Consider the following 21,785-nt stretch of genomic DNA (forward strand, 5'->3'; position numbering starts at 1 on the left):
CAATCCTGGAACCACCTACTTCTGGACTTCCTATGTGAACTGATATCCTTATGGATTAAGCCACTGAATGGGGGCTTCCAATTCCTTATGACCAAAAACATTCTTTCCCTCACACAGGGCTGTCTTCTTTTCACCCCATCCACAACTGCCTGCCTGTCAAACTCTCAGTTGAAGATAAAGATTGATTGTCATCTCCTTTATGACAGGGGGACTGATATGCTGTCACTGAATCTTGTATTTGTTTTCACCTAATGCACCATTCGACTACCAGATCCTTAGGGGAACTTTAATTTTTATATTTATTGTCCAGATGTTTGTATTAATGAACAGATGGAAGGATTATTTTATCTATTGGTTCAGTTTTGGGCTCCCACAAGATTTTCTTGTAATATCCAATGACATTTCTTACAAAAGAAACAATTGTTTACAAGGATGCTAATAAACTTGGGTGAATTCACTACCAAGTGCCTAAGATCTTATACCAGGTGCCTATTAACATACTTAGGAATGGAGAAAATGTGAATAGGTTCAGAAAGGATAGATTAAAGTAAAACCACTCTAGGAATTCATTTATGGAAGGTGTGGAGAGTAACAAAAAGGTGTCAGTCAATGTAACCTTCAGGAAAGTCTGAGCACTTTGGTTCTAAGAAATGTAACTGCTCAGAGTAATTTATTTTCTTCCAGAAGGCAACCTCCACTGGATGCTCCAGAGATTTTGTTATAAAAAGGCAAAATTTTTTGAGAATAACTCCAACGTGGCATTAGATGTGTACTTAAAATAAAGAGAAATGTTAGAAGACAACATTACCAACTCATAAAAATCCTACCACTCTATGTCAGCACCAATCAACAAAATTTTCTGCAATAATGGATATGTTCTTCTGTATCTGCATCCTGTATTGTGGTAGCCAGCAGCCATACATGGCTATTGAGCCCTTTAAATGTGGTTAATGTGACCAAGGAACAAAATTTTACCTTAATTAAATTTAAATTTAAATATAAATAGTCACACGAAGCTAGTAACTACCAGGTTGGACAGTGCAGGACTACGTTTTATGTGGCCCAGTACTAGTCAGGATAGGCTGGGTTATACTGCAGTAACAACTTCCAAATATTGATGGATTAAAACGAAGTTTTATTTCTCTTTCTTGTTATATAGTCATCATATGTCATCTGGGGACTGTTCTACATCTCCCCAATCTGGGATCATCTTGAACACCGCTGGTTGCTACAACAGAAGGAAAAATAAAAAGAGACCTGGAGGGTCTTGCACTAGCAATCAATTGAATGCTTGACTGAGAAGTGACACATATCACTTCCGCTCACAAGTCACTGACCAGCAATCATACAGCCCTATTCACCCACCAGAGGGCCAGGAAGTGCCTTCCATTATGGAGATTGGAAGACAGATATAATAGGAGAGTAGCACTAGTGACTGGAAAAGCAAGCATCGCTAAAATAACTCATACAGCTAATTGAACAAAAATAAATCATGTTTTTAAAAGTCAGGTGTATGTCTATACAAAAGAATCAACAAAAACATAAGGGGAAAGAACATGCACAAACACCAGGAATGTTCCTTTTACAAAATCAAGGAAGAGAGGAAGACTGGAATGACGTTTTGGTGTTTCGTATATAATTTTTATTAAGCTTTTGAATAGGCAAATCCATTCATTAAAGGAGAAAAAGAAGGAAGCATGAGCATGATTTATCTTTCATTATAATTAAAGAGAATAATTTTGTCAATTTCTACTTTTTAAAAAGTCCTTAGGAAAAAAAAGCAAGCCTAGCTGTTTTTGCAACAATAGGATCTTACTGAATATAATTCCAAGTCCACAGCTGTTTAAAAGCCCTTATTAGACAATCTTGGAAATAGATGGGACCCTAGGGGTCAGCTATTCTAATTTCCAATATGGGAAACTCTCATGTCTTCCAGGGCACAAAGGAAGTCTGCTGCTGTTGTGGGAGCTCATTTCACTGGTGAGGAGGTGAAATTGTTGAACTCTTCTAGCTGTATCAAAAGTAGCACCCCTGAGCTTTCAATGTGTGTGTCTGTAACTGGCACTAAGGCTGCCCTGCGGAGCGTCAGCCCTTGCTCTGTGAGAACCCTTAGTTCCTTGAAGAGAATTTCTCTGCCCCTGGGTTTTCTCTTTTTGGATGATTCCTCCTTGTGCCCCGGTCTCCATGCCCTCTATTCTCCTGGCAGCCCTCCTTGGAGCACGCAGCCCAGAGCTGGGGGTGGGGAAAGCATAGACTTCGGAGACAGAGCCTGAGCATCAAATCCTAGCTGCTTAATTTGGATTCTGTGTTCTTCTCTGTAAGGTAGGGAATAATTACATCTACCTCTTATCTTGTTAAGAGGATTAAACAGGATTAGATCTGTAAACTAATAGATGCACAATAAATATTTACTTCAATATGATGTTTCTTTTCAAGTGTGATGGGTAGGGTTAAACTTAACAATTGTTTAGATGTGATCTAATTTCCTTCTCTGGGACCTTATCTTATTCCTTCATTTATATCGCCTACAAGTATTAGCATTATCTTTTGTGGGCAGCCAGGCATACTATTAATAAATATTATACTTAAAAGTGCCAATTTCCACGAAGTCACAGCCTTACTTAACTTGTTGACACATTAAGCCTAAAGAGTAAGAAATTAAACCAGATGAAATTTGATAGGAATAAATGTTGTATTGACTTGTTGCTCATTAGCTTTTTTAGTTTGCTGGGGGCGGTTTTTTGGTTTATTTTACAGACTATTTTTTCAAGCAATTTTAGATTCACGGCAATATTCAGCAGAAGGTACAGAGATTTCCCATATACCCTCTTCCCCCACACGTGCACAGCCTCCCGCATTATCAACATCCCCCACAGAGTGCTACCTTTGTTACACTCTATGAACCTACACTGACTCATCATTATCATTATCCAAAGGCTGTAGTTTACATTAGGGTGCACTCTTGGTGTTGTACATTCTATGGGTCCGGACAAATTTATAATGACACGGAGGCACCGTTATACTATCATGCATAGTTTCACTGTCCTAAAAATCCTCTGTACTCCATCTGTTCATCACTCTCTCCCTCCTAACCCCTAGCAAACACTGGTCTTTTTACTGTGTCTATAATTTTGCCTTTTCCAGAATGTCAAATCGTTGTAATCATGTAGCATGTAGCCTTTTCAGTCTGGCCTCTTTCACTCAGTAATACACGTTTAAAGTTCCTGCAAGTCTTTTTATGGTTTGATAGCACCATTTTTTTTTTTTTTCATTTCTTTTAGTGTTGAATAATATTCTATTGTCTGGAAGTACCACAGTTTATTTATCCACTCACCTACTGAAGGACATCTTGGTTGTTTTGAAGTTTTGGTGATTATGAATAAAGCTGCTATAAACAACTGTGTATAGGTTTTTGTGGGAACGTAATTTTTCAGCTCCTCTGGGTGAATACCAAAGTGCACAACTGCTAGAACTATGGTAAGAGTGTGCTTAGTTTTATAAGCCAAACTGTCTTCCAAAGTGGCTGCACCATTTTGCATTCCCACCAGCAGTAAGAGTTCCTGTTGCTCCACATCCCTGGCGGCATTTGGTGTTGTTAGTGTTCTGGAATTTGGTCATTCTCATAGGTGCGTAGTGGTACACATTAGCTCTTAGTAAGATCTCAGTCTCTGGAATAATGATTCAATGCTAAATGTCAGCTGCCTCTTAAAGAGTTATGTATTCTACAGATTTGATAGGTTTGTGATGACTGGAAAGATCGCAGATGTTGGAGACAGCCAGACATGAGGTTCACACCTTAACTCTGGTGTACTATCATGGAGGAGTGAGTTTAACTTCTCTGATCCTCAGTTTCCTTTTTTGTAAAATGGAAGTAATAAATGAATAATAACAATACTGACTTCAATGAATTATATGAATAAATTGTGTGCCTTCTCTGATTTTATTCAAGTGATTAATAAAAACATTTGACTCGGGAGTGAACCTTGTACCACAGCACTGCCGGCCTTTGTCTAGGTTGTGTGACCACTGTTTTTGGAGCACGTATATCTGCCCCATCATCCAGCCCATCCAGTTTCATCTTTCAGGTATATCTGGGCAGGCTGCGGCAAAGGCCTTACTAAAGTCAGTAGTCAGTAAGGTAGATTTTTTTGGACTATTTGTATGCATTTTTCCTTCTTCCATCTCAGACTTTGAGTGCATAGGCACTATTTTTTAAAATCCTCTCTTAATTAGATCCTCCTTGTTCTTTGGAAGGAAATATAGAGTCTCTGGTTTCTAGGCTACTAGATTTCTGATCTCCCGAGTAGATGATCTCTAGATGAAGTAATTTGAGTCTCCCTGGCTTCTTTCAGAAGGACCCATTGTAGAAAATGAGCACGTGTTAGCTGAGACAGATCTCTCATTTTGTTTGAGACTCACGTGTGTGCACACACACGTGTGTGTCTGATGGTGCAAGAGGACTGGAATTACAGCTTCGGAACTCTTTGCTCCTATCTATTCAGTATCTCTACCATCAAATCAGAGCTGAGATTTCTCATCACTTTTGCTATCATCACAGACAATTAGGGTTCAGTAGAAGGAGATGGGCTGAAATGTAATTCTAACCAGCAGGTCAATCCAAACTCCTGAAATTTGGCTGGGGTGGGGTGGCAATGTGTTTGATAATCTAGTTATTGAAAGAAGCACCCCTAGGAAGTCATAACAAAGAGTCTTAAGCAAGTCCTTTTGTTGGCAACTTTATCCAAGACACCACCTTCCCTGGAGACTTTTCTAAACTTTAGGCTAATCCTGCCCTTGCCACAGAAGTCCTTTTGTTGGGGGAAAATTGTAAGTGAACACAAGAGTGACAGGCCTCTGTAAGCACCAGCTCTGTCTCCAAATTCTTTCAACTGTCAGCTTCCCATCTGTCCTGTTCTCTTCTGGCCCAGGGATCTATCAAATAATGAAATGGATGAAATTATTCAGAAGTCCTCTTCTCAGGTGATTTCAGTCTATATCTAATTTTTGAGCCAATCACTCAATTAAATTCTAGGCAAATGGCAACAGCAACAACCTTTCATTGCTTTTTCTTCAAGTATTATGTACTGTTGCCTTGGACATCATACTGAAGATGATGGTATAAAACCCTTGGTCCAGTGTAGAGTTAGATTTGGAGTTTCTTAGGAAGATGAAGCAAATTAAAACGGAAACAGCAGTAAGGTAGCCCTGAAAGTGAATGAAAAATTATTTTAAAAAATCAAAATAATGAATAACATTTTACAGATTGAGTAAAGAATCCTCTTAAGTACTATTGCAAAGTTATTAATGGAATTATATATAGATATGGGTAGAAAAGGTGATAATAGATTTTAACAGAGGCAGCCTCTTTAAAAATAGTCAAAATCTATCTCCAGATATACAAACTACAGTTGTACCTCACCACACTCTGCTCAAAACACACCCAGCTTTGAAGTAATATGTGTATAAAGGGCTCGGCACGTGGTATTTACCCAGTAAATTTTAGATTCATTTCTCTATTGTAGACATTAGTATCCATTTTTTTCCCCATATACCTGAAGCTTACATTTTTGAGGCTCTTTTGAGAGTCCTAATTTTGAGCCATTGCTGCTAGTTATAAGTCCTAATATCCCAATTGACATTTTGAATCTCCTGGAAAGTGAATATTTTAACATAAATTCAATTTAGTGGAAAAGATTTACAGGCCCCAAGTGTCCCTGTGATTACCACTCTTAGTCCCTGACTCCAGCACTCCCAGATTTCGCTGATCCCAAGCCGTTTATTAAACAGTTTAATTGCTCCAGCTTTTCCCTATTGTGGTTCATCTCCCATGGGTTTTATCTCCTTACATTAGCACCCAGGCCTAGGGACATCAGGAGATTGCTCCAACAGAGGCTAAATCTCCTGCCTCCCTTCTTCAACTGCGGCACAGGCACCAAGTTTGTCACACTGCATTTAATTGATTTTCAATTGTGACCAATTTATACCTACAGGTAATGATTCTTTGTGGAAAGTGACTATAGATCAGAAAGGCAGGGTTATCTCCCTGCCTTCTGGCTGCTTAGTAAAACAAAATAACAACACCAAGAGAAATCACTGTCACTGCTTATGGAGTTCCACCATCTGGGACCATTTCCATCAATGTCTTTGATAATTTTATGAAGGGCAAATCCTTCATGTTAGATTGTAGCTCAAGTACAGTCTATCCTCATAACTAGTGGGTTTTAAAGGGCATAATTACACAGTAAAATCTCTGCTCTAGAAAATATTTTACTTGGGAAATTCCACATTATTATTGTATTGCCTGTTGTAATTCCAATTGTATATTGTCAAAATACAAACTTCAGTATTTCACAAAATGCTCTGAGGAACAGCTATAATTCTAAACTTCCTCGATCTTTCCAAATTTCTAAACACAATGATCTTAGAAGATCCAAAAGGCAGACATCCTTGATGTGTATGTGCCTTTAATAGAGAAATTGGCAAAGAGCTGAATCCTGCCATGTAACGTTGGGGCAGGGGTGGTGCAGGGAGCATGCCAGTTGTTACCATCCAGGCCCCAAAAGTCCTGTTAGGAAGCACGGTGAGCTATGGCTGCCAGATGCTCAGCCAAATCACCTCTAGGGCTGGCTGGCTCTGTGCATGGGTTCCACTTTGATTCCTCTATCTAGACTTCTGTCCCCTCTACCCACCATGGAATCCCCAGGATGAGAAGTGTTTTTGTAACTTCTAGGGATGTCTGTACGACGGTGGCTTTTGGAGTCACCCCACCTGGCTTTCTGTGCCCAGCAGCAGAACTCTTTAGGGTGTGGTTGCTTTGGGAAAATCCTCCGCAGCACCCCGTCCCCTCCTCCACTTCAGAAGGCTGGCTGCCCTGGGCTGACAGAGGAGACTCCCAAGGGCAGCTGAGTCTGTGACATTGTGGGTGGCTCCTGCCTCCCTACCATGTCTTTGTGGTTCCCAGAACTCACCCTGGAGACGACTCCCTGTAACTGATGGTACAAAAGGTGTAGCCTAGGAAGCCTGTAGCAGTGATGACTGGGTCTACCTTCTGGGCGGAGCCAGACTCTGACCCAGGTCTTCTCTGGCTCCTGGTGGCAGGCCAGGTGGTAATTTGCACCACTATGGTGACCAACCATCCTAGTTTACTTGGGACTGTGTCAGTTTTAGCACTGAACATCCCAAATCCTGGGACACCGCTGAGTCGAGCAAATGGGGACAGCTGGTCACCCTGACCTCTGATTTTTGTCTTATCAGCTGACAGCAGAACTCTGTAGTTAAGGGAATTAACATGCCAGTGAAGTCAAGTATTCCACATAGATCAGCTGAAGGCCTTATGGTGGGTGACCTGTAAATGTTGTCTCAGAAGTCTTATCACTCCTCTGGGAGTGGGAGGTGGTGCACGCTGCCATCCCTTTTTCACAGCCTGCAAACCCAAGGCCCCGGTCCCCAGAGAGGGAATGAAGAGGTGGGCACAGAAGAGGGGCTCTGAACCCGTGGATCAGGTCTTCACCCGACAGTGATGGATCTTCATTTCCATCCATGAGGAGCCTCACTGGTGGAACCACTTACCTGCAAGGATCTTGGTGATCTCGCCTTTTCTTTTCACCAGCATTTGCTAAACCCAGCTGGGTGGTGACCTTTCCGGTAGGAGGCCAAAAGGTCACACATTTCTGGCTTTAGCCTCACTCCCGAAACTGTAAACAAAGACTCTTCTGTAGGGAAGAAGAGAGAAAAGCACCAACATATTATTTCCTGGGATCTTTCATGGTGTATTTTTCATGTCTGTTTCAATATTTGTCACCTGAAGAGATGTCAAAATGTGAGCCAGACTTAGCCACCAATAATTTATACTGACTCATGGAAAACTCACTTTACTGAACAGCTGTCAAGTGCCTCCCATTCAATTCAGTTCAATGCATATTTACCGAATGAACGCTTGGGTAAGGCATTATGCTTGATGTTGAAGATGGTAAAAATAGGAATAGAACTGGGAGCCACACACACACAATAACAAGGGCCAAAAGAGAGGTGCAAACAAAGACTAATGGCAGCCCTTGTCCTAAGTCTCCCAAGGAGCACAGGAAAAGCAGGGACAAGTGCCTTCTGAACCTTGAAGGATGACGATGCTCTCAACGTTCAAGGACTTCCAGGGAGGGTACTCCTGGCTGAGGGATCAGTGCGAACAAAGGCATAGAGGAAAGAAAGCGTTCGAGAGAACTGCAAGTCGTCTTGCAGGGTTAGGGCAAGACAGACTAGAAGATAAAGTTGGGAAAATGGAAAGAAGTTAGTATCAAGCCAAGGAGTCTGGACGTGAGTCCCAGTGATGACAGGTCATGAGCATCGTGCTGGGATACTATGTTTTGGGAAGTTTCAAATTCTGTTACATTAGTACATGTGGCAATCTATTTAAATAGACTCAAAGGTACAATTTTTGTAAATTAAGAAAAATATTTTGAAATATATGTATACTGCCTGTGCCTCTGACCCATGTATTTGGTTAGCTCAGAATGCTGACAGTTTGCATTTTTATAAGTGCCTGTGTTTGTTAAATGTGTGTTGTCCCTGGGTGCTTACTATGCTAAAGTTATGGCCCAAGTCCTCCGAAAGTTAACATTTTAAGGGGCTCATCTGCAAAATAAGGATAATAAAACTTCCAGGCAGGCTGCTCTAAGTTTAAAGAAGATAATCTATGCTAAGCATCCTGGGTTGTTCTTGAAGCACAATATATTTTTAATAACTAGTAGCCACCATTACAAGCTTCAGCATAGATACCACTTGAGAAAAACATCAAGAATCAACAGCCACATTGTCAGCAAAGCACATCCACAAAACCAGTTCAGGACATCCTTGTACTCAGGCATTGCTTTTCTAAGGCTCACAAGCTGTACAAACCAGGGTTGCTCTAAATATCGCACAATTTAACAATAAGAGAAGCTCCAGCTTTCGTGCACCAGAAAATGCCTTCATAATATTGTTTGCTCGAAGCTGCTCACACCCTAGGGGAAGAAATAGACCTACAACACCGGCTCTGTCTTCACTGCCTTGGGTAATCTGTGGTCCTGACTCTGCGGTCGGTTTGGAATTATGCATTTGCTAGACTGGAAAGGGGAGACATCAAGTTTGGTTGATGTGCTAATGTATTTTCCCAGGTGCATTTTAATGCACAATTTTGTATTCAACTTTCTTTTAGCTCATGTCACAGCCTAAACAGTCAAACAGTTCAAATAAACAGTGCATGTTAAACCTTAGATTACTCTTGAATTGACTCAAGTCCAAACCATCTTGAGAACTTCCCTCAGGGAGAAGTGTCCTCTTGTCTTGGGGACAGTGACAGGAAGACTTCCCTCAAAAGCAGCAGCTCCTCAATAGCAAGGAGGGAGGGAGAAGAGAGAAGGGGGGAGACAGAGGGAGAGAGAAAAAAGGAGGGAGGGAGAGAAAAGGAAAGAGAGAGGGAGGAACATTGTGTGGCAGAACCGTGCTGGGAAAGCAACCAGTTAATCAAAGAGATTCCAATTTGGCCGTGGACTGCCCGACTCTCCTCCCCAACTCATAGAAAAAGAAAAGGAAAACAAGAGGAAAAAAAAAAAAAGGAGGAAAAAAGCAGCCGAGTGGTTCTCCCACAGCAATCTCACAAATGCAAAACCTTCCATTCGCTGACTCCTCATTAGCTTACTGAATCTGACAGCATAATTATCGCAGCTGCTTTGCGCTTAGAATAAATAAATACAAAAGTAGGTGTTTAAAAAATATTTTGAGAAGGGAAATTCAGGCATCTAGACAGTCAGTAGGACAAGTTTATTTAAAACTTTTAGATTCTTATGTATTTAGATCATTTCGGAATGAGATAATGAGATAGTTGTCTTTCAGTCTAATTGAGTTCCTGCGCTTCTGGCTGTTGGCTGTCACCGCTTTCCAACTCTGCTTTAACTTTCCTCCCTTTAGAAATCTGATCCTGGTGTCTCCATTTACTCTTCCTGGGCTGATAACCTGGTGAAGGCTTGGTGCACTCGAGTGCAGAAAGTGACTGAATGGGATTGAGGAGCTAAATAACCCTTCACAGGAAACAAGATAATCAAATCTCTTCCACTTGCCTGTAATGGCTGAAAGAGAAAGCACAAGTTGAAAAGAAAGCTTGGAAATTAAACCGTCATTTCAAAATGTCTTATAATTTCCCTCGTCACGTGGTTTCTCTGCTACTCTTACACATCATCAATCCATCAGCTGGAGTTGCTTAGTGCATTTAATTATGCAGAGTGCACACAGCCTCCGTGACTACGTGGTAATTTTAGCTCATGTGTATGTATACACGCTTCATATCTTCAAAGCCCAAAGGATCACACAGTACTTTAAATTGAAGTTGCTAACTAACATGGAGTGCACTTAAAACTCTGACTAGGGGCACAGCACATATGCATTTCCGATTAAAGCAGATGATCTTTCCTTTTAAAATTAATTAGTGCCTATTTATCTTTTCCTCTCCCTCCCTCCTCTCATCCTCCCAGGACCGCATTTATACGAACCCTTGAATTCAGTGAGTTAAAAGCTTTATAAAATAAACATTCTGTCAATCTGGGGTACAGGAAACTAGTGTTAACCCATTGTGCAGATCGAGAAATTGAGGTTTATGAAGACCAATAACGCATGTGATGCTGGGGAAAAAAAAAAAGAAAACACAGGTTCTTTAATTCTTAATCCAGAGCTTGACTTCCTGTACCATGGGTCTTACCTCATTCCCTTAAACAATGAAGGCAGTATAACATCAACATTAAAGAAAACTTTGAAAAAAGGGGGAAAATTACCCACAATCCCCATCAACTAGGAGAGCATTTTATTTTTGTACTCTACCTTTCTGTTTTGTTGATGTGCATAATACGTTTTCACAGGTGCATTATAATATGCAATTTTCATACTCGACGTTCTTTGAACTTGTGTCATAGCATAAATGTTTCCATATTAGCCCATGCTCCTGGGAATTATCGTTTTGCATGGTTACATAGTACTGTATGCTCAGTCAATATCACAGCATTTATTCAATCAGTTCTCTTGTGTTGAATACTTAGGATCGTTTCTTTTATCCTTATTTTAGAATTTTTAAAATTGCAGACAACACTGCAATGAATATTTTTATGCATCTAGGGTTTTTTTTTTTTCTCCTGTTCAGTTGTTTCTTTGGATAATTTCCAGGAACCAAAGTATAGGGTTGAATGTTGTGACCACTTTTATGGCTCCTAATAGGTATGGCAGAATGCTTTGTAAAGGTTGTCCCCGCATATACCACCATCTGCAGAGAATCAATTTACCACAACCTCCCCAGCACTGGGAGTCATTAAGTTGAGGGGGAAAAATAACTACTTTAACAGTTATTTGTATTTATTTAATCACTACTAAGACTATTTATTCCATGTGTTGGTATGTTCTTTTGGTTTCCTTTGTGCAAATTGCTATTTCATGCCTTTGCCCAATTTTCCATTGGATTCTTGATGTTTTTCTTACAAAATTGAGTGAGAGTAAGAAAAAATAATAGCCACCACTGATTAAGAAATTCTAAAACCCAAGGGTGACTGTCTTTAAAAAAAAAAACAACCAAAGACAAGATGACATTGAGTATTAAGGAAGAGGTCAAAGGCATGAGTCTTTATTAAACATAAAATTGAGCCCTCTTAATTGTGAGATATTAAACATGTTACCTGGGGACATGGGGAATCTTCCCTGGGAAGGCTTTAAATTAAACACAGAGCATGAGACAGTAGAAAGGTCACAGGACTGGGAATCAAGATCTTGGTTCTAATCCCTGTTTTGCTACTAAATTCTCATGTGATCTTCGTCAAGCAGCAATGAAGACAGAGGAGAAAGTGGCTTGTGGAGTCTGACCAGCAGTCAAATCGTGGCTCTCCTACTTACCAGCTGTATGACTTTGAGCAATTTACTTAGCGCCTCTCTCGGTCCCAGCTTTCTAATATGTAATAAGGATAATAACTGAGCCTTGTCAGTTGGCATATAGATTGAATGAGAATTTATGTAATGTACTAGCTACCCAATAAAGAGCAGCCACGATTATTCTTCCCTGGCTGTCAGGGACGCATCTATATAATTAAGATATAGAATAGGGAGTCTCAAGACCCTTTTCTACTCACAGAGTCTCTAACTCTTTCCCGAAGCACTTATCTTTATTTGGAGATTCTTTCAGACCATGATGCTAACAACTTCAACCAACTTAAGAGCCTGGTAGGGCTGAGGGACTTGGTTTACTCAGACTTTTCCTACCAACATGACTCTATGCAGCAGCATCAGCCATGTCTCAACCCAACATCTGTGTTCTAATGTGTTAGAGTGGGTTGAGGACAACACTGAACATGGAAGATGAAGAAGTGTGTTATGGAGGACACTTCCTAACTTGCTTCTTAAGTATTGATTAATGGAGGATTTAAAAGGCAGAGAGAGTGGTCTGAGTTAGGTTATAAACTCTTAGAAGCAGAATAGGGTCAAGACACCTGGCTCAGAATCCTTCTCCCCTCTTCCCCACCAAACCCAACCTCGGAAACCTGGCCTGTAGAATGACAAAATATTCTGGTTAAACTTTGAATAGACTAGACAATAAAAGCAATAAACAGAGTAGATTTGAAATCATCAGCACACAAAGAGCTAAACTAAGCTTTACTATTACATGTTAAAGAATGTTTAAATTGTTGCAAGAAGGCAGACAATGGTAAGGAGTGGATGGAAACCTAGGATGGAATATGAGTCAGGAATGAACTATTCATATTAAAAAGAAAACACCTTCGATGATAGTAGCTGGCATTAAGAGGAGGATGGCATTCCTCTCCCTGGATATCCTTCCTCCCAACCACCCAGCGACCATCAGCTTTCAAGACCCACTCACAATGCCATTCTGGATCCCCACAGCTGGAGTTTAATCTCACATCCTTTGGACTCCCAGAGCACTTCACATTTTTTATATACTTGTCTCATTTCCTTAAGGACTGTAAGCTCTTTGAGGACAGAGTCCATGACTAATTCATTTCTGCATCCCTCAGTCTCTTATCTAACAAGCCCTCAGTAAATCTTCCATGAATGAACTGGAATGTAATTATCCAACTATGTTGGAAACATGAGTCTAGGATGGGTCCATGGTCTCAGAGATAAGCAAAATAATTGGAATAGGTTCACAATAGAATAATGAAACAAAATAATTTAAAGGTAAAAGAAATAGAATCTATAATGGGTGCGTTGGGGGTGGTGGTCAAAGGAACTCAGCCTAGAGATGTTAGCTTTGGAAAGTGATAGCAAGGGAACTTCAGATATATTAGAGAGATAATATTAAGCGAAGGCCTGAGACAGCGGGGGAAGGTATAGCTCAGTGGTAGAGCACATGCTTAGCATGCATAAAGTCCTGGTTCCTGGGTTCAATCCCTAGTACCTCCATTGGAATAAATAAATGAATAAAAACCTACTTACCTCCCCTCAAAAGAAATTTAGAAAAATAAAATATTATAAAAAAGAGAAGGCATGAGACAAAAAATTACTCATATATTAATGGGGCAGTATGAATAAGGCCTGTTGAAGAACCACCAAGTGTAAACACTAGGATGATGTGATGAAGGGTAGAGGTAAATGGCGCACTTTCTTCCATTCCCACAGGTACTAAAGTCTATGACGACAAGAAGGACTTTGGCAAATTGTTTCTGCAAAATTACTTGTGAAACAATTGCGAGCTTTTAAGTTTTTGGATTTTTTCTTAAGATGCTGAAACCTGTTTTAAAGGAGAAGGGGGATTTAGTCTAGGAAGGAACGGGAGAGACTCAAGTCCAGAATTTGGAAAGTAAAATGGGACCAACCCACAGAGAGAGACAGCCTTTGATGTCCTGACGACCAAGAACCATGGCTTAAGGACCAGACTCTTAAATCACGTGGCACTGACTGCCCGAGATGAAAAAATACTTTTGTGGATCAGTGTCTGTGGTTCAAAATGGCAGGGTTCCAAAATCAGTCTTAACTCTGTAAGGGTAACATTTGGAAGGCTCCCTGCAAGAACAGAGTGGAGCCAGTTTCTTGAAGGGGCAGCTTAATGATTTTCTGCTCCCCCCACTCCCAAATCATTAAGTGGCGTTCTTTTCCGAGAGCCCAAGTTCATGTTGAGGGCAAAGGGAATTAAACGAAGACGCTGAACCTGCAGCTAAGATTAGAGAGTTGCCAAGGGCCTAATTTTAGGTCCTAGCTGCCCCAGCTGACGTCCTGCGCTGCTGGCTCAGCCACGAGGCCGGCAAGTGTGGCCATAAGCCGATGACTGAGCGGGACGAGAGTCTCCCCGGCCATCTGCAAAAGCAATTAGCTTGCTGTTGGGTGTGTTTTTAAGAGAGACTACCAATAATTTCTCCTTCAACAAATGTTTCTTCAGGTGTTCAAGAGTCAATAAGGGAAAATGTCAGCACTTGGCAGAAATTCCCACACGTTTGCCATTCTAGTATTCATGCTACTCCACTTAAAATGGTCTCCGAAAGGGAACTAACCCTAGAATTCCTGGATTTTCGTGGCAAGTGACCCCTTGATTTCCTCTGGCCATAAGCTTACTGCCACAACCTAGAGACAGTGTTGTTCGGGACCTCTCGGCTCCATGGAAATAGACATGGATGGATGGGAGCTACCCTTGCATTTGGGAGCAGTTTCTGTGCCACTCTTCTGCTGGGTTTAAGCTGTCCTTCCACTCTTCATACAGTTCCCACCCTCAGGTTTCAAGCTTAAATTGTCTTCCTCAGAGGGCAGACAATGAGAGCTGGCATCTCCCAGATCAAAGGGGAAATAGAAGATATTTTAAAGTGTCAACTTTGTTATCCTGCAACCAGAGTAAAACTGGAATAATAAAATGATACAAATACAACCCCCTAAGTGATTCCATACTGCCACCAGAGAGCAAAATTTCCTGTATAATTACAGCAGGGAAACTCTCCTTACAAGCCATTCACAATAGCAAGTCGTTTTTTTGCACAATTTTTATGCCTGGGGCCGCCCACCCCGGGGATGGAAAGTCTGTGTCCCTGTGGGCTGGGAACTGCGATAACTGGCTGGTGCTCCCCGTATGCAAAGGAGGCTGTTAATAAAGGCTCATTGCCATGGACAATGGAAAAGTAGGCTGGCACTGCCAGGCCAAGGGAGTGCACCCTTAGAAGATGTGCCCTTGGTGAGGGCCACTGTTCCCAAGGTGCACAAACTGGCCCCAGGGGCTGCTCTTTCTTCCTCTATTTTCCTTTCCAATTTTCTCAGTAGCTTTGCTTTCCCTGTCTTCTTGTCCACATCCTATCTATCGATCTGTCTCTAAACCTATTTCTGCACCCCCCCACATGCACGCGCGCGCACGTGCACACGCGCACACACACACACATCCCCGATCTGCCCCCCTTCCCCGTCTCTTGGTGCTGGCCCTTTCATCTTCTCCCTCGGGGATTTGAGATGTCGCTGCAGGAAGTGCTTGTCGGCCGAGGCAGCAGCAGCAGAGCCCCGTGGCTTTGACAAACCTCATTTAATTGGGAGGAAGCCAGGAGAATTTGAAAGAACTGAAACATCCACGAAACTCCTTTTATCAGGCATAATTTAAACTCTGCATGGAAAAACCCCTATATGTATAAAGAAAAGTCAACTTCCCTCCTGCTGTGAGCACTCCTCGTCTCCCCCCAGCACAGGCAGGCTCCTGCAAGAGTCCATCTTTTCATTTTTCTAAAAGTGTCAAAGTAGATTTGGGCTCTGTGGCTGGGTGAACAGAGAAGGAATACAGATCGGTCCCTCTCATGGTACACCCACACGCGCACATGCGCTCTCTCTCTCTCTCTCTCTCTCACACACACACACAAGTAGAGACAGCATATCTGTTTCAGACGACCAGGAGGAATCAAAACTCAAGTTTCTAACAACACATCAGTGTGCACAGTGATTGTTTCCTCCTAATTACTCTTCATCAAGGAAAAGCTGGTGCCCAGAAAACTCTGAGGATCCCCAGTGGTTCTCAGTACATAGAATGATAGATCCTGGGAGGGGGCCTGTGGGAGAAATTTCTTTAAGTGGAGAAAGGGGATGTAAGTGTGTGTGTGGGTTGGTGGGTGGCTATGTACACCCTCAGTGCGTACACGTTCGTGAAGTGGTAGTTAGAAGCCCCAAGCCCAAGAGAAGAAAGCTAAGAAGAAGGGATCTAGGGGTTGGGACTGGGAAGAGTATTGAGATGGGAGTGGGGGCGGCGATGAGGAGGAAGCTGGGGGTGAGGTACCAGGAAGGGAGTAAGACTTGTAGGTCCCCTGGAATGTCTGTTATTCTACTCATATGCCAAGCCATGTCCCTCCCCTCCTTCCAAATTCCAATCCAGAGTCACCTCCAGTTTAATCCGTCTTACTTGAGTTATTCTAGTTCCTCCAAAGAATTGCCTTTAGCACACACATATTCTCTGAACATCTGCAGCTGATTATGCACAGACTTCAGCTGTTTAGATATGATTTGTGCTAATATGTGTATGAGGGTGTCCTGTTTCCTCTTCTTCACCCTCTTTTCCTCCCACTTCATAGGATCCTTGAGGTCAAGGACAAGCCTCCTTTTTGCCTCAAATTTTATAGCACTTAATATGTTCTTGACACTTAATAGCAACTTAATAAATACTGATGACTGACTCCTCTTACAGGGTTAAGTAAGACATTAACCCCAGTTGTATGATTATGGTTATTTTTGGAGATCCTAAATGGCTACTTTAATAATAAAATACCTCAAGAAGTCCCAAACTAGGAGCTCTGGACTGAAGCAGGGCAATGTCCCAGATACAGTGGAGCTGTGTTTGCAAACCCTGGGGACTTTGGCCAGACCGTATGTCCAAGCCTCCTGGACGGTAGCTCCCCACCCCATCCCAGTACCCTGTTTCCAGTCTGAGTCCCTAGACCTTCCTGACAGTCCCCCGCCAACAGCCGGGGCCGTGACTGCACTGCCCACATCCTCCGCACAGCCCTTCCTGGCCACGTTCTGAGAAACACGAGGAGTGCTCCAGCCACATGATCCCTCAGCAGTTTTCAGATTTGGAGGATGACTTCAGGCCCAGGCAGCAAAGCTGATTTCAGGGTAACTTGTGTTTCCCGTGGGCAGCCAGCCTGAGAGGGCGCTCCCCTCTCCCCGCGCCCCGCCCTGCCCGGACTTCCTTCGGCGGCGTCAGGTTACCAATCAAGACAGGCCCAGCTCTCCTCTCCCGATACACCAGTGTCTCCTGTCATCTTACTCTCCACGGAAAGGGAAAAAGGGATTGTTAGAAACTTTGGTTTTGCCTCTCCTGGCAGATGCGAGTGAAAGCAAACTCAGAGGCAACTTTCATCTCATCCAATTTCTACATGTGTGTAGGTGGGAAATGTTTGGATCATTACAAGGAGGTCTGTGTCACCTCAACCCTCAACTTCTGAGTTTTAGAAAATCTCAAACAAAACTCAGGCAAGATTTGGTCCCATCTTGCTTCTCCCAGATCTAAGCTCACTTCTGGTTGCAAAGTCTATGCTTCTTCAATGCTCAGAGAAAACACGTAGGCACTGAGACTTATATGTGTATGTGCGCGCGCACACACACACACACACACACACACACACCCTCGCTCACCATCAGGCAGCTGGTGCAGCTGAGCCGGCAGGGCACTGAAATAACTGTGAACCAGTGCTTCCTGGGCGGAGACGCGGTCTCTCGGAAAGCCTTTCAGCATTTGGGAGGCCAGGTCTTCGGCTTCCGGAGCCCTGCCCAACCTGGAAAAGTGAAAGAGAAAAAGAGTTTCTCCAGAGGCCTCCCTTCTGAAAAATAGGAAAGAAGAAAAGTAAAGAAAAGGAGATGGTGAGAAGAGCTTCAGATAGAATTTTCCTGGGATTAGTGAAGTTGATGGCAAGTGGGAAAACAACCCCCACACCAAAACCCTCACCTTGTCCTGTTACTAAGATGAAGGGGTAATTTCAGGATTCTATCATTCATTCCCTACCCGACCCCCTCCACTATGGTTCTGGGTACCATGTATGCATAAAGGACCTGGAATTGTAATTATAGAAACAGAAATATATAATTAAGGATTTTTCCTTGAGGAACACAGCAGCCCCTAGCAAGCAGAAAAGCCCGGTTGGAAATATGCTCCAAGAACTGCAAGCATAGAATCCTGGAAGGGGAAGAGGGAGAGAGGAGACTCTGGAGGGTGAAACTTGGGTGGAAAACACCCTTATTTACAGTGTTCCCAGGGTTATTCTCTAAGAAGCTCTATTGGTTTCCCTTGAGATGGAACATAGGAAACAAAGACAGTTAAGTATCCAAATTACAATGGAAACAAATCCTCAAGTTGACTTTATGTTGAATTACAAATTTGGAGATGAGCAAATCCATTAGCTGAGCAACCATTATGTAGGTAGTTGGATCTGGGTGCTACAGGAAAGACTGCCTTCTGGTAGCGTAATCTAGTAGAGGAGTCAGGCACTAACCAAATGATCATACAAATGCATAAGTACAACTGTGAAGAAAAAGGTCCAGATTTCTAACTTAGGAGGTGATCAGGGAGGACTTCCCCGAGGAAGCAGCATTTGAGCTGAGAGCTGAACTGGGGCAGGGGAGGGGCAGGTGTTGCAGAGCGATTTTAAAGAAGGGAAGAAAGGCCAGTTGGCTGCCTGGGACTAAGAAGAGGAGCGGGGCCTGATATGAAGCTGGGGAGGGACTGAGGCTGGTCCTGCTGGCCCTGTAGGTGTTTATGCTTCCTATTTATGGACAATGTCTGAAAAGCTTTGCTAATCTAGTGTCCATCATTTAAGCACATCCATCTCTAGAGCCCATGGACAGGTTTACCAGTGGAAATCACAAGGCAGAAAACTGTGCAGATCTTGAGAAGCAATTATCTACAGAACTGATGCCTGACATTCAGAATTAAGTTGCATGTCCATGCAACTGCCCAATTAAGCAAAAATAGATGGACATAATGTTGGTATGCAGCCACCTGAAGTGACAAACAGATATCCTTTTCCTTCTCAGGTGCCATGATGCAGTGATGCTGGAAGTCCTGGCCCAGAGGTGTAATTTGCCTGACTTTTGCATAAGATTTACATTGAAAAACTTTTAGGTATCTGATTCCCATGACATAAAATTGTTTCTACAAACATGTAACTTTACCCTCAAACTCAAGAGTAATTGCTTCATAGGCTTAAGGTAGAGAAGAAATTTGCAAATTCCCAGGCCAGTTAGGAGAGAAGGGAACCTGGGGTGGAGTCCTGCTTGGTAGTTTGTAACCTGAAGAGCTGGCGGATATGTTCTCCAACCAGGATGCCCTGCCCGGGTGCAGGTTTTCAGGGCCAGTGAGATAGGAGTCTGGAGTGGGGAAGCTGGTACAAATCCCTAGGACCTGGTATCCATCTGGAAGGAGATTCATGAAAAACCTTGTGAAAAAAATTTTAACCAGTTCATTCTCACTATCAAGGTGGTAGGGTGGGATGTGTGCCAAAATTCGGGCCTGAACCCACTCTCTGAACTTCCTAGGGGGTGGGTGGGTGCATAGGCGGTTACAGTGAGGGGGGAGCAATGCCTCTATCAGCGTCCACCTCCACACTCCCCACCCCCAACAGATTTGTTCCCTCTGAGCACACCCACCCATTAGGAGCTGCAATTTGATTGGACAAGGAAGGCTAGGGGACCTGTTTTGATCTCATGTTAGCACAGCATACATACTGGTTTTATTTAGACTGTATTTATGTTGGGTGGCTGGGGAAGCCAGGAAAGGCGAATGGAGCTTACCAGGGTAGTAGGGACACATATAAGAAGAACAGGCCACTTTTGCCAGACAAATGAGAGAAAGGAGAGTAGGAATCTGTCAGTAACATGAGGACTTCCTTTTTAGGATTTTCCTCTTCAACTGAACAGCCCTCCCCCGGCCCTCCCCACAAGGTTGTATCAAGGCTTTTAGAGGTGCTGGGATTTATTTCAGCCTCATGGCCTTCAAACCATGACTGCCACTGCCTGCCTCTGTTCCTTAACTGGCAGAGGCAGTGACTGGAGTAAAGTACACAAATGAAGGCTTTTCTTCCTGTGAGCCAATTTCACTTTGGTCTTCCCTGTGTAAACCAAATACGCTCCCTCCTGGCCATAAGCCTTGAGGAGCGGCACTCATAGTAGCACCACCTGATCTAGACAAGCGTCCAGACTCTCTACCTTGCTATTAGCACAATGCACTCTTATTGGGAGCTGAGAAAAGAGCCTCAGGAATACAGATGTTGCCTCTCCAGGCACAAACATTAATTTACTTCCATGTTTGTATCATTCTGCTTCTTCCTGCCATCTGTAGTCTTCCTTACTATCCACTGCCTTTATTGTCACATTTCTACAGCTGGCCACCTCCTCTAACTCCTATCGGAATAGTCTTCACTGGTTACAACCCCTACTTTGGAAATGAAAGTTGGCACAAAAAGCAAGTATCACAGAATTAACTTGCCTACCGGCCACTGGCACCTTCCATGTACGCTAAATGTTAATCGATTTCATTCGTTAGAATTGTGATGTTAGCTACAGAACACGCCAGGAGTACCTTGCAAAGTGAGAACCCACCCACCCAATCAATGAGTCTGTTAACAAAGACAAAGCATCCTCTCATGAACCTCTCCTTCTAGTAACATTTCCAGAAGTGAGAAGTGTTCCATTACCAAAATAATATGTGTTTTTTGTAGGACACTTAGAAAATGCAGAGAATGAAGATGAGAACTATCCCATCACTCTGAGGTACCCTCCTTCCCACAAAGATAATCACCATCAGCTTTACTGCTTATTCTTCTTTATCTCTTTATTTTTATGCAGATATATTTTTTGTTTTACAAAAAGGAAACAAACCAATGGGATCATCCTCTACATGCTGTGCTAACCCACTTTATGCACTTGACTATCTTGCTCATATTCCCAGGACTTTGAAGAGCCTTCTAGGACATAGTTTTAATGACTACATAGCATTCCTTTATGTAGATATACCATAATCCACATAGCCAAACCCTTACCGAAGTTGTTTCCTTTCCTGTTGGCGTGTGAGGGGCTACTACTAAAATCATGCTGCAACAAATATCTTCAAAGAGAAACCTCTGTGTACTTGTGCAATGATTTCCTTAGTAGTAATTCTGAAAGTTGAAACTCCCAGGTAGAAGGATACTACACATGTTAAACTTCTTGATTAAGAATATCGGCTAGTTGTGCCAATTTCCATGTCCACCAGAAGCCCAGGAGAGTTCCTGTCTGTGCGTGCAAAGGAAACAAATTCATTCCACCCAACCTGAATTGCCAGGGGTCCTACTGCTTATAAAAATGGTAAAAAGGATTACAATTGTCAGTCACCCCTAAAAGTTGTCCTGGGTGTGAGGACATCCACATTTAATTTTAGAAGTCCAGATTGGACACACAAACAATAAGAAAAAATGAAAATGAGGCTCTGTGGTTGTGTAAAGCACCATCAACCAGCCTGTCACTCAACACATTTGGAATCTGGTGGTTCTCAGGGGCCTGAGGCAACAGCCTTGATTTCTTAGCACAGCCTGGCTCTGAGCATGAAAGTCTCCCACTGCCACTGCTGCCACCAGGGTGACGGTGGAAGGGCTTTATCTGCAGCACAAGACTAGTCACTGTGAGTTCAGCTGAGTTCTTTGTTGTTTTTCTCTAGATCTATAGAAAGAGAAAAAGGGCAGGGATAGAGTAGGCATTTTCCCCCCTCATTTTTCAAATTGTTTTTATTTTGAAGTAATTTTAGGTTTGCAGAAGAGGTTTAGGAGTAATGCAGAGAGTTATCT

The 21,785-nt window shown here is 42.6% G+C and overlaps 1 protein-coding gene across 2 annotated transcripts in view; it reads right to left on the reverse strand.

Annotated features, from left to right (window-relative positions):
• Positions 1-7,578: 7,578 nt before the first annotated feature.
• Positions 7,579-21,785, reverse strand: part of CDK15 (cyclin dependent kinase 15) — a 73,073-nt gene continuing 58,866 nt past the window's right edge. The window contains exons 12-13 of one of the 2 annotated variants that reach the window (XM_064485417.1): positions 17,608-17,747; positions 7,579-7,694 (exon numbers count right to left, since the gene is read on the reverse strand). In XM_064485417.1, the coding sequence (XP_064341487.1) occupies positions 7,603-7,694; positions 17,608-17,747 (232 nt within the window). In that variant the 3' untranslated portion in view covers positions 7,579-7,602. Of the gene's footprint in view, positions 7,713-17,607; positions 17,748-21,785 lie in introns of both variants that reach the window. The other variant, XM_010991730.3, reaches the window with a different exon arrangement.

The sequence above is a fragment of the Camelus dromedarius genome, chromosome 4, assembly GCF_036321535.1.
Source record: "Camelus dromedarius isolate mCamDro1 chromosome 4, mCamDro1.pat, whole genome shotgun sequence".
Lineage (NCBI taxonomy): Eukaryota > Metazoa > Chordata > Mammalia > Artiodactyla > Camelidae > Camelus > Camelus dromedarius.